The 12,372-nt window shown below is 42.3% G+C and overlaps 1 protein-coding gene across 2 annotated transcripts; it reads left to right on the forward strand.

Annotated features, from left to right (window-relative positions):
• Positions 1–541: 541 nt before the first annotated feature.
• LOC139578421 (serine/threonine-protein kinase PAK 2) lies at positions 542–12,017 on the forward strand. Of its 2 annotated transcripts, none has more exons than XM_071405984.1 (15): positions 542–753; positions 3,965–4,299; positions 5,861–5,967; positions 6,121–6,268; positions 6,364–6,395; positions 8,317–8,430; positions 8,526–8,658; positions 8,778–8,841; positions 8,924–8,972; positions 9,234–9,346; positions 9,520–9,637; positions 9,861–9,960; positions 10,284–10,480; positions 10,636–10,773; positions 10,959–12,017. In XM_071405984.1, exons 2-15 carry the CDS (start codon positions 4,110–4,112, stop codon positions 11,043–11,045), a joined length of 1,590 nt encoding a protein of 529 aa, XP_071262085.1. In that variant the 5' UTR covers positions 542–753; positions 3,965–4,109; the 3' UTR covers positions 11,046–12,017. The 2 variants fall into 2 exon arrangements, with proteins under 2 accessions (XP_071262085.1, XP_071262087.1); XM_071405986.1 differs by having other exon boundaries at positions 657–796.
• The last annotated feature ends 355 nt before the right edge of the window (positions 12,018–12,372 follow it).

The following is a 12,372-nucleotide window of genomic DNA, read 5'->3' on the forward strand; positions in this document are numbered from 1 at the left end:
ACTGCAAAAATCACTGAAGCTGGAGACTCATATCTCCCTCACTAGCTTTAAGCACCAGCTGTCAGAGCAGCTCACAGATCACTGCACCTGTACATAGCCCATCTGTAAATAGCCTATCCAACTACCTCATCCCCATACTGTATTTATTTATTTATCTTGCTCCTTTGCACCCCAGTATCTCTACTTGCACATTCATCTTCAGCACATCTATCACTCTAGTGTTTAATTTGTATATTGTAATTACTTAGCCACCATGGCCTATTTGTTGCCTTACCTCCCTTATCTTACCTCATTCTCACACGCTGTATATAGACTTTTTCTACTGTATTATTGACTGTATGTTTGTTTATTCCATGTGTAACTCTGTGTTGTTGTTTGTGTCGAACTGCTTTGCTTTATCTTGGCCAGGTCGCAGTTTTAAATGAGTACTTGTTCTCAACTAGCCTACCTGGTTAAATAAAGGTGAAATAAAATAAATAAATAAAATAACAAATAAAAATACTACCGCACAGTAGGTGGCAGCATGCACAAACAAAATGCCATGATACCAAAGAAGAAGAATCCACCCGGTCGACAAAGAATGACGAAAAAGTTATATAGGAACTGTTGAAATCATACATTGGTTTACTCTGTATATTCTGTAAACTCTACATCATATCAGATTTATTTTTATTTTTACGTATGTACAAATTAAAGCTTTCACAACGTCGAGGATTTGGACCCAAGTTTTCTGTGGTGTATGGAGTCTGCCTGGTGAGTTGCGAGTCGACATCATTGGCTAGCAAATAAAATACCCGTAAGTTATTACCGGCACCGAGCTATCTTACCTAGCTAATGGCGTTCTGTTGCTTACCAAATGTACATTTGTATTGTCAAGCAGGGTTCGTTATTGTCTGGCTTTTGTCCTTGGAGATAAAGTAGTTTGTTAATCTAGCGCTAGCAATAACAGCGCAAGCTAGCTAATTCAGGTTTCTGATGTTAGCTAGCTAAATATATGCAATTAACGTTAGCTAGCTAGCTGACTAAACTCTGGACAACTGTTAGCCTAGCTAACTTTTTAGGTAGCTAGCTGACTAACTGAACTCCGGACAACTGTTAACCTAACTTGCTTTAGGTAGCATAGTTGAATAGGTGAAATAGTTAGCTAACTAGCCTAGACTTAATATCTTCGTGTAATCAGGCCTAACTATTTAGCTAGGTTCACCTACAAGTATTACGTTTGATCTTTCACAGAGGAGCAACTTATCTTTCAGTGACTCTAGAATGCATTTTCTATCTTGGAAATACACGTTTGGAGGTCATAGGGGGTGATCTAGTTCCCTACTGTGTTGCACATTTCAGAAACCTTGACCTAACATTAGGTCAATGGTATATTTGAAGAAAAAAAAAGTTTAACTTTATTTAACTAGGCAAGTCAGTTAAGAACAAATTCTTATTTACAATGATGGCCGAGTGAGAGAATTGATATGTATTCCTCTATGTCCTCTCCTTCCTGACTAGCTGAAGTTAATGATCTGAAAGGTGATTATGATGATGGTCACGATCATACCCAATCGATTTATTGTGTTTCTCGATAGTCTGACATGGATTCCGCTCTTCGTGTCCTCTCTTTCATCTGTGCTGGTCTGAGACGATGGATACATGTGAGCAATATAGTGGACATCCTTTTGTAATGAATTGGCTTTCACCTGGTCACTTCTTTTACATCATAGATGGAGATGACAAAGGATACATTGAAAGGGAGACAGTGACATGCTAGTAATGTGGCTGTTTTTTGTGATGCTGCTTCTCCACCCAACCCTCCCTGTTGTTGATCTCTACTACAGAAATGATTAACCCTCTAAAAACCCACCACAGTCAGCACTTCTACTGCCTTTCGTAGCTCTGTATCCAACACCTTTCTGAAAAATGACAGTAATTACTGTTGAGGTGCATATAATCAATTCTAGACCAACCTATTTTCTTGCCCAGTCCCTTCCTATTGCCTCTGCAACACACCCATCCAGTGTTGTTCTTCCCAGAATTACAGTACCAGTCAAATGTTTAGACACCTACTCATTCAAATTTTCTTAATTTGTTTTACTTTTTTCTACATTGTAGAATAATAGTGAAGACATTAAAACTATGAAATAACACATGGAATCATGTAGTAACCAAAAAGTGTTAAACAAATTAATATATATTTTATATTTGAGATTCTTCAAAGTAGCCACCCTTTGCCTTGATGCACACACTTGGCATTTTCTCAACCAGCTTCATGAGGAATGCTTTTCCAACATTCTTGAAGGAGTTCCCACATGCTGAGCACTTGTTGGCTGCTTTTCCTTCACTCTGGACTCTGCAGTTCAACTCATCCCAAACCATCTCAAGTTGGTTGAGTTTGGGTGATTGTGGAGGCTAGGGTCATCTGATGCAGCACTCATCACTCTACTTCTTGGTCAAATAGACCTTGCACAGCCTAGATGTGTGTTTTGGATCATTGTCCTGTTGAAAAACCAATGATAGTCCACTAAGCACAAACCAGATTGGATGGTGTATCCCTGCAGAATTCTGTGGTAGCCATGCTGGTTAAGTGTGCCTTGAATTCTAAATAAATCACTCACCAGCAAAGCACCCCCACACCATAATACCACCTCCTCCATGCTTCACAGTGGGAACCACACAAGCAGAGATCATCCGTTCACCTACTTTGGGTCTCACAAAGACACGGCTGTTGGAAACAAAAATCTCACATTTGGGCTCATCAGACCAAAGGACAGATTTCCACCGGTCTATTGTCCATTGTTCGTATTTCTTGGCCTAAGCAAGTCTCTTCTTATTGATGTCCTTTAGTAGTGGTTTCTTTGCAGCAATTTGACAATGAAGGCCTGATCTATGCAGTCTCCTCTGAACAGTTAAGATGTCTGTTACTTGAACTTTGTGAAGCATTTATTTGGGCTGCAATCTGAGGTGCAGTTAACTCTAATGAATTTATCCACTGCAGCATAGGTAACTCTGGGTCTTCCTTTCCTGTGGCGGTCCTCATGAGAGCCAGTTTCATCATAGCGCTTGATGGTTTTTGCAACTGCACTGGAACAACTGCAACTGCACTTTCCGTATTGACTGACCTGTAATGATGGACTGTTGTTTCACTTTGCTTATTTGAGCTGTTCTTGCCATAATATGGACTTGGTCTTCTACCAAATAGGGCTATCTTCTGTATACCCCAACCTTGTCACAACACAACTGATTGGCTCAAACGCATTAAGAAGGAAAGAAATTCCACAAATTAACTTTTACATTTACATTTAAGTCATTTAGCAGACGCTCTTATCCAGAGCGACTTACAAATTGGTGCATTCACCTTATGACATCCAGTGGAACAGCCACTTTACAATAGTGCATCTAAATCTTTTAAGGGGGGGGGGGGGGGGGGTCAGAAGGATTACTTTATCCTTTTAACAAGGTACACCTGTTAATTGAAATGCATTCCAGGTGACTACCTCATGAATCTGGTTGAGAGAATTCCAAGAGTGTGCAAATCTGTCAAGGCAAAGGGTGGCTACTTTGAAGAATCTCATATAAAATATATTTTGATTTGTTTAACTCTTGTTTGGTTACTACATGATTCCATATGTGTTCATAATTTTGATGTCTTCACTATTATTCTACAATGTAGAAAATAGTAAAACAAAGGAAAACCCTTGAATGAGTAGGTGTGTCCAAACTTGACTGGTACTTTATTCGTATGTTGCCAGAGAGAAAATGAGTTCTGACAGAGCAATCTTCCTGTCTATATAAAGGTGCTCCTCTGCGGTGTAAAGTCAGTTTCACCTCAAGATAAACATGAACCAGTTTACAACCATAAAACTGGACTGGCCTCTTCAAAATCAAATACCACCTAATATGTTATGCAATGTGCATGTGCTCTTGTACACCTGTCATTTGTGTAGTTAAACTGATCATGTCTCTGTTTCTCTCGCAGATATCACCCCATGCTCTCCTTCTATTCTGATTCCCATTCCTGATCTCTCTGCACCCACCTCTGTCTATTGTGCACATTAGCGCTTTCTTTCCTCCTGTCTGTCTCTTTGTTACCCTCTTTCTGTCCTTCCCTGCTCCCTGCGGCCATGTGTGATAACGGGGATCCTGAGGACAAGCCCCCAGCCCCCCCAGTCAGGATGAGCAGCACCATCTTCAGCACAGGCTCCAGTAAGGACCCGCTCTCAGCCAATCACAGCTCCAAGCCCCTGCCCTCGGTTCCAGAAGAAAGGAAACCCCGCAACAAGATAATCTCAATTTTCTCAGGAGCAGAGAAAGGTGAGACACGAGTCCATAGAGGTGGTGCACTGGCAGGGGATCTAAAGCAGTGGTTCCCAACCTTTTTCGGTTACTATACCACCAACTGAGTTTTATTCTGCCCCAGAGTACCCCTGAAGTACCCCCTTGTGCATTTTACCAGTAGGCCTATGGTCTCATGAGTCTTCTCAAGTACCCCTGGTGGATAGGCCCAGTACCCCTGGTGGATAGGCCCAGTACCACCTGGGGTCCTAGTGTCCCTGGTTGGAAACCACTGCTCTTAAGCATTTGTCAACTGTCCTATTTTTGTGACGGAGTGGCTGTGGATCCAACTTTTCTGGACCATCTTACAGACAGCCAAAGGTCCCGAAGCTTCTGCGCATATTAGATTCTGCTCATGTTAGATCAAAGCTGAATAAATGTCTGCAAGATCACACGGTAATGATATCATTCTACATAACAGTACCGAATAGCATAGTATTACGCAGGGATGGGGAACTGGCGGCCTGCGGGCTTTGAAGTCACTTGGATCAATTCCCTCAGTCGGGGTTTCAACTTACTGTTGCAAGTTAGAATAGTAGAACACACAAGGTACAATTCTGAAATTTGGTTGTGCATCAGCAGTTTTTCTCTTATGTCAGTCAATTAGCCCATGTCTACTAAAATGTGTTAGCTGGCAGTTAAACTAACTTAGAAAATGGTCTAACTTGTTAACCCTGAGTTACCAGCCGGGGGGCCCCCATTGATTTTTTTTTATTAGTCAGTCTCACTCAGATATCATATTCAAAACTGCGAACTTTTTACACCACCCTATGGCAAAATGTGTAGAATTGCAGGATTACAGTTTTGTGTGGCCCCCACCCCCTTCAAAGTTGCTCATCCCTAGTACACCCCCTTCAAAGTTGCTCATCCCTGGTATAACGTTACTGGAATACAAAAAAACACCTAATTTCTAATAAGATTTTCGGATGATTGTGCGAATGGTCGCATTTCTGTCATGCCCGCGCCACTAGACAAAATAAGAGTTTGATTGAAACTAAACACGGGCTATGCTACAGTTAACATCATCTGCTCTAAAATTTGCTCTCTGTACATAATTCAAAACAACACTGTATAACTCAAGAAGATCTAACCTAAATGCATATCTCTATGAACCTTGTTGAGATCAAATGGTTGGTATGCAGATGCTGCATGGACGTTTCACCGCTAGAACTTGAAAAATTATTATTCACAATTGACAGTGAGAAATGTGAAAGTAGAGAAACACATGTGCAGAATGTGATTCGGATCTTCAGCTCTGGGGAAAAAAAGATCCAGGGGGCTGGATGGGACAGTTACCTATGGAGCCACAGCCATTTTTTTTTTAAAGGTGCATTAAGAGGCTACATTTCATTCAGTGTATCTTAGTTCAGAACCAATCCATTTTATGTTACTTTCCATCTGTATGCATCAGACTATCCAGTGGCAGGAGTAGTTGAGTTTCGGTCTTTTCAATTTCAGTCTATCCGTTGTTGGATCTGATTTACGTTTCAGCACATTTATTAACAGAGAATGTAATGATGGTTTATTTGATGACTTTCAGGTGGTAGAAAGAAAGACCGGGACAAAGAACGACCAGAGATCTCTCCGCCTTCAGACTTTGAACACACTATCCACGTTGGCTTTGATGCTGTCACTGGGGAGTTCACTGTGAGTACGGTCACTTTCTTCCGACTTTTCAACTCTTATTCCAGGGATACTCAAATCCCAGCCTGGAGGACCATAGTACTGCTTGTTTTTGATTCTACCCGAGTTAGTTGATTGACCCCTGACCCCATCTCTTTGTATCCTCCTCTCTGATAGGGCATGCCAGAGCAATGGGCACGGCTCCTCCAGACGTCAAACATCACCAAGTCAGAGCAGAAGAAGAACCCACAGGCTGTTCTCGACGTGCTCAAATTCTATGATTCTACAGGCAACGGCCGCCAGAAATACCTCAGTTTCTCCTCTGGTGAGCTTTCTCATGGATGACACTTTGCTGTTTTATAAGATTGTTATAGACTCTTTTAAGACTGCAATTATTTCCCTCGCCCTTTTCATTTTTAGAAAAGGATGGTTTCCCTGCAGGACCTCACTCTGTAAGTACTGACTTCTTTCTAGTGATTACTTAAAAATCTGTCGTTCTGCCCCTGTTCTCCGGGCACGAAAGACGTGGATGTCGATTAAGACAGCCCCCCCGCACCTCTCTGATTCAGAGATGTTTGGGTAAATGCGGAACACGTTTCAGTTGAAGGCATTCAGTTGTACAACTGACTAGATATCCCCCTTTCCCTTACTAGCTACCTGAATACTATGGGGCTGGGATTTTTTGGTCCTTGACCTCATTCATAGCAGCCCTGAAAATATGTGTGGGCTATATACAGTGAGGGAAAAAAGTATTTGATCCCCTGCTGATTTTGTTCGTTTGCCCACTGACATTGAAATGATCAGTCTGTAATTTTAATGGTAGGTTTATTTGAACAGTGAGAGACAGAATATCAACAAAAAAATCCAGAAAAACGCATGTCAAAAATTTTATAAATTGATTTGCATTTTAATGAGGGAAATAAGTATTTGACCCCTCTGCAAAACATGACTTAGTACTTGGTGGCAAAACCCTTGTTGGCAATCACAGAGGTCAGATGTTTCTTGTAGTTGGCCACCAGGTTTGCACACATCTCAGGAGGGATTTTGTCCCACTCCTCTTTGCAGATCTTCTTCAAGTCATTAAGGTTTCGAGGCTGACGTTTGGCAACTCGAACCTTCAGCTCCCTCCACAGATTTTCTATGGGATTAAGGTCTGGAGACTGGCTAGGCCACTCCAGGACCTTAATGTGCTTTTTCTTGAGCCACACCTTTGTTGCCTTGGCCGTGTGTTTTGGGTCATTGTCATGCTGGAATACCCATCCACGACCCATTTTCAATACCCTGGCTGAGGGAAGGAGGTTTTCACCCAAGATTTGACGGTACATGGCCCCGTCCATCGTCCCTTTGATGCGGTGAAGTTGTCCTGTCCCCTTAGCAGAAAAACACCCCCAAAGCATAATGTTTCCACCTCCATGTTTGACGGTGGGGATGGTTTCTTGGGGTCATAGGCAGCATTCCTCCTCCTCCAAACATGACAAGTTGAGTTGATGCCAAAGAACTCCATTTTGGTCTCGTCTGACCACATCACGTTCACCCAGTTGTCCTCTGAATCATTCAGATGTTCATTGGCAAACTTCAGACGGGCATGTATATGTGCTTTCTTGAGCAGGGGGACCTTGCGGGCGCTGCAGGATTTCAGTCCTTCACGGCGTAGTGTGTTACCAATTGTTTTCTTGGTGACTATGGTCCCAGCTGCCTTGATATCATTGACAAGATCCTCCTGTGTAGTTCTGGGCTGATTCCTCACCATTCTCATGATCATTGCAACTCCACGAGGTGAGATCTTTCATGGAGCCCTAAGCCAAGGGAGTTTGACAGTTCTTTTGTGTTTCTTCCATTTGCGAATAATCGCACCAACTGTTGTCACCTTCTCACCAAGCTGCTTGGCAATGGTCTTGTAGCCCATTCCAGCCTTGTGTAGATCTACAATTTTCTCCCTGACATCCTTGGAGAGCTCTTTGGTCTTGGCCATGGTGGAGAGTTTGGAATCTGATTGATTGATTGCTTCTGTGGACAGGTGTCTTTTATACAGGTAAGAAACTGAGATTAGGAGCACTCCCTTTAAGAGTGTGCTCCTAATCTCAGCTCGTTACCTGTATGAAAGACACCTGGGAGCCAGAAATCTTTCTGATTGAGAGGGGGTCAAATACTTATTTCCCTCATTAAAATGCAAATCAATTTATAACATTTTTGACATGCGTTTTTCTGGATATTTTTGTTGTTATTCTGTCTCTCACTGTTCAAATAAACCTACCATTAAAATTATAGACTGATCATTTCTTTGTCAGTGGGCAAACGTACAAAATCAGCAGGGGATCAAATACTTTTTTCCCTCACTGTATGAAATGTCTATTGTTATCTTTTCTGCAATAGCCGGTCAAAAAGGGCACGGAACCCTCATCGATCAGTATCAAGGACATTGATGATGATGATGATGATGAAGCTCCCCCACCCATTGTGGCACCACGTCCAGAATACACTAAGAGTGTGAGTAATTTTGACGGGAGCTCACCTCAATTTTATTTTGCTCTTGCTCACAATCGCTCATTCTTATTTATTTATTGTGTGTGTTTCTCCTGCAGGTTTACACTCGCTCCGTCATTGACCCCATCCCTGCTCCAGCCACGTGTCCAGATGGAGACGCAGCCTCCAAGGCTCTAGACAGACAGAAGAAGAAAGGCAAGATGTCAGACGAGGAGATCATGGACAAACTGAGTAAACGCACTACATTTCTTACAATAGCAACGTGGCAATTTTACTGGTAGTTATTAATATAACCCTCTTGTCAGGAGAATTTAGTATTGGTGTGTATAACTTTTTTTCTTTGGCCACAGGAACTATTGTTAGCATTGGAGATCCCAGAAAGAAGTACACAAGATATGAAAAAATTGGACAGGGGTAAGTTAATTTGAAGGTGGTAATTGGGGTGTATTTGTGTGTGTGTCCAAGTTATTAAAAATATGTAACCGTCTCCACACAGGGCTTCAGGGACAGTGTTCACAGCCATTGACGTCGCCACCGGACAGGAGGTAAAGGGGAATTAAGGGTTGTCATTGGTCAACTGACCGGGGATGGATGGATTGAGGAGTATAAGTAAAGGGAAGGAGACCTTGAGAGTTGAGGAATGATGTGCAAAGTGCGGCAGAGACTAGATACAGAGAGACAGAAATGGGGAAAGCGTTTGAAAACTGTAAGCCTGGCAGGAGTTGAGAGATTGCAGGATAACTAATCACACACCCATTTTAGAGGATAATTTAGAACCTTTCCTTATTTCTGGCTGTTTCTCACAGGTGGCCATTAAACAGATCAACCTACAGAAGCAGCCCAAGAAGGAGCTGATAATCAATGAGATTATGGTGATGAAAGAGTTAAAGAATCCAAACATTGTCAACTATGTAGACAGGTAATAGAATTGTCAAATATATAATTAAGCTTAACAGCACTAACTTTGGTGTAAGTTGGGTGTGCCAAACCTAACATTCTGGTGATGGTGGAACACTACTGGGTGTACGATATTGTACAATACAATATACCCTAACAACCTCTCCGGCTTTGGTGTCTGTGTGTGTTTGTTAGTTTCCTGGTGGGAGAGGAGCTCTATGTGGTGATGGAGTATTTGGCTGGTGGTTCGCTGACTGATGTGGTGACAGAGACCTGCATGGACGAGGCTCAGATAGCTGCTGTCTGCAGAGAGGTGACCAGCTCTTATACGGCACGCTGCATTAACCTTGACCTGTTTACCCTTTAACAGTGGCTGGGTGGGTAACTTGTGTGTTCACATTTAGAGCCTTTATTGTATGTGGAAATATTGACCGTTGTTTCTTTATCCCCTCTCGCTCCATTGCTCTTTCTCTCTCTCTCTCTCTCTCTCTCTCTCTCTCTGTCTCTGTCTGTGCCATTGGTTTCCCCATCTGAAGTGTTTACAAGCACTGGAGTTCCTTCATGCGAACCAGGTCATCCATCGTGACATCAAGAGTGACAACGTGCTACTGGGAATGGATGGCTCTGTCAAGCTCAGTGAGTCTCCCTCTCCCACTAAACAACCCCAGGCTAGCCATGGCCTATGTAGAAGAAGTAACAGCCCTAATAGTTGGGGGTGGATATTTACCTTATTGAAAGTCTGCGGGTATATTGATTTGCTTTGATGTTGTAAAACTGTTCTATATTTATAGCTGGAATTTGCCATCTGCATCCTATGAAAGATAAGTACCAATTTGCCAGGGATAGTTAACAAATGACTATTACAAGCTGGTGCTACTGTTTGTACTGCTACCCTTCAGTCCCTCACTAACATATGTCTCCATCTCTCTCTGAATTCCACCTCCCTTCTCTCTGTGCAGCCGATTTTGGTTTCTGCGCCCAGATCACCCCAGAGCAGAGCAAGCGCAGCACCATGGTGGGTACGCCTTACTGGATGGCACCTGAGGTGGTGACCCGGAAAGCCTATGGGCCTAAGGTTGATATCTGGTCCCTGGGCATCATGGCCATTGAGATGGTTGAGGGGGAGCCTCCATACCTCAATGAGAACCCGCTAAGAGTAAGTGAACCATAGAGCAGCACCCTCCTAAAATTCCATTTATTTCTTTTACTATATCACAGTGCATCAAAAGCTAGTTCCATAGTGATACTGACATGGATGTAACATACTTTTCCAGCACCTCACAGTTCTCTTCCCACTCTCCTCTCCCCCAGGCACTGTACCTGATTGCCACAAATGGGACTCCAGAACTTCAGAACCCAGAGAAACTGTCTCCCATATTCAGAGACTTCCTTAACCTCTGCCTGGAAATGGATGTGGAGAAGAGAGGTGGGGGCAAAGAGCTGCTGCAGGTGATGACCCATCCTATCTATGGCTTCCTTTGTGATTTGCTCTTCTACTCTTGTGTCAACTTGACTGGTTGGATTTGGCTGTATATACTCCTCCATCATTACCCTGTCTGCATGTACTACAATAGAGATGAGCTTCAATGTTAACCCTTTACTCTCTCTCTCCTCCTTCTCTTCTTCTTGTCTAGCATCCCTTCCTGAAGCTGGCAAAACCGCTCTCCAGTCTTACACCTCTAATCTTGGCTGCTAAGGAGGCCATGAAAGGCAACCGTTAACCGAACAAATAGAACAAACAACGCTGTGCCAGATCTGTGCCAACTGTTTAGGTTTTGTGCCAGACAATAGGCTGAGTGACACCACCATGCTCCAGTCTGATAAGCCCTGACAACCCTCACTGTGAAGGAGACCAAAAACATCCAGAACACTACCCACCGCTGGCCATATGAACTCTGATTCTCACTCAAATCTTTGAAGATTTTATTTTGTATAAGAAAACATTGGCGGGGGGTCACATTGAGGCTTAATTTCTATTTAACATGGAATGAGCATAGCTATCTAGTTCCTACTTTTTAGAAGAAATATCACTGCCTTAAATGCACAACATTGCCCAATGCAGGGGTAGGCAACCAACCCCCTGTTCCAGGAGTGCCACATGTACTTCAGGATTTTGTTCCAGCTAGGCACCACACCTGAACAACTGAGCTAAGTTCAGCGATAGCCTAAATTCAACACACCTGGTCTTCCAGGTCGGTTAAATCAAAAACATGAAGTGCCTGTGCCACTCCAGGACTAGGGTTGCCTACCCCTGGCCTAATGTATTGTTGATTGTGTCATGTTTTTTTTCTCCATAATTTTTACTGTCATTGTAGTTTCCTCTACAGCTAGTTAGTGTCCTCTTAATAATTTTGATACTTGAATTTCATGTGTCCTGACTGATCATGTTATGGGCCTATCATTTAATGAAAACTGTTATTCCACCTGGTGCCCGATGTAATCTTTGGATTATTCTCACATTTGTTATAGGAAAGAAATTTCAAAACCTTTCCATTATTACGGTGAATGTGGTGATATTGATGATGATATAGGGTTGCCTCATTTGGCAGTCCAACCAGTGATTTCCTCCTGTATCATTAGCCTCTTCTTGGTAGTGGAGGTGCAATTCATGGGCAAATTCAATTGTAGAATGACGGCTTTTTTTCTTGCTTGTGACGACTTTCTTTGTTCTTATTAAAAATGGAACTATTGTACATGTCGAATTCTGTACTTTTTGTTTAATTCAGTGCTATAGCTAAGATATGGATGTCAGGCCAGGTAGCTTTATAGGCTAGAGAAGACAATGTATATTTACTGTTTGTTAGTTATTCAAATAGAAAAAAAGAATCTGACAATTGTCTGCAGACTAGTAAATGCAGCTGTTAATTTTGACCTTATTCTTGATTTATTATTATCTGTATACCATGACTCTTAAATGGAATGGAGATGTGTGAAAGTCACACTGTAAGATACCGTCCAAGAGTGGGCTCAAGGAATGATACTCCATGAGAACATAATTTTGTAGCTATTAAATTTGGATCAGAAGACAAAGACATTTGTTTTTCATAA

The sequence above is a fragment of the Salvelinus alpinus genome, chromosome 6 (assembly GCF_045679555.1).
Source record: "Salvelinus alpinus chromosome 6, SLU_Salpinus.1, whole genome shotgun sequence".
Lineage (NCBI taxonomy): Eukaryota > Metazoa > Chordata > Actinopteri > Salmoniformes > Salmonidae > Salvelinus > Salvelinus alpinus.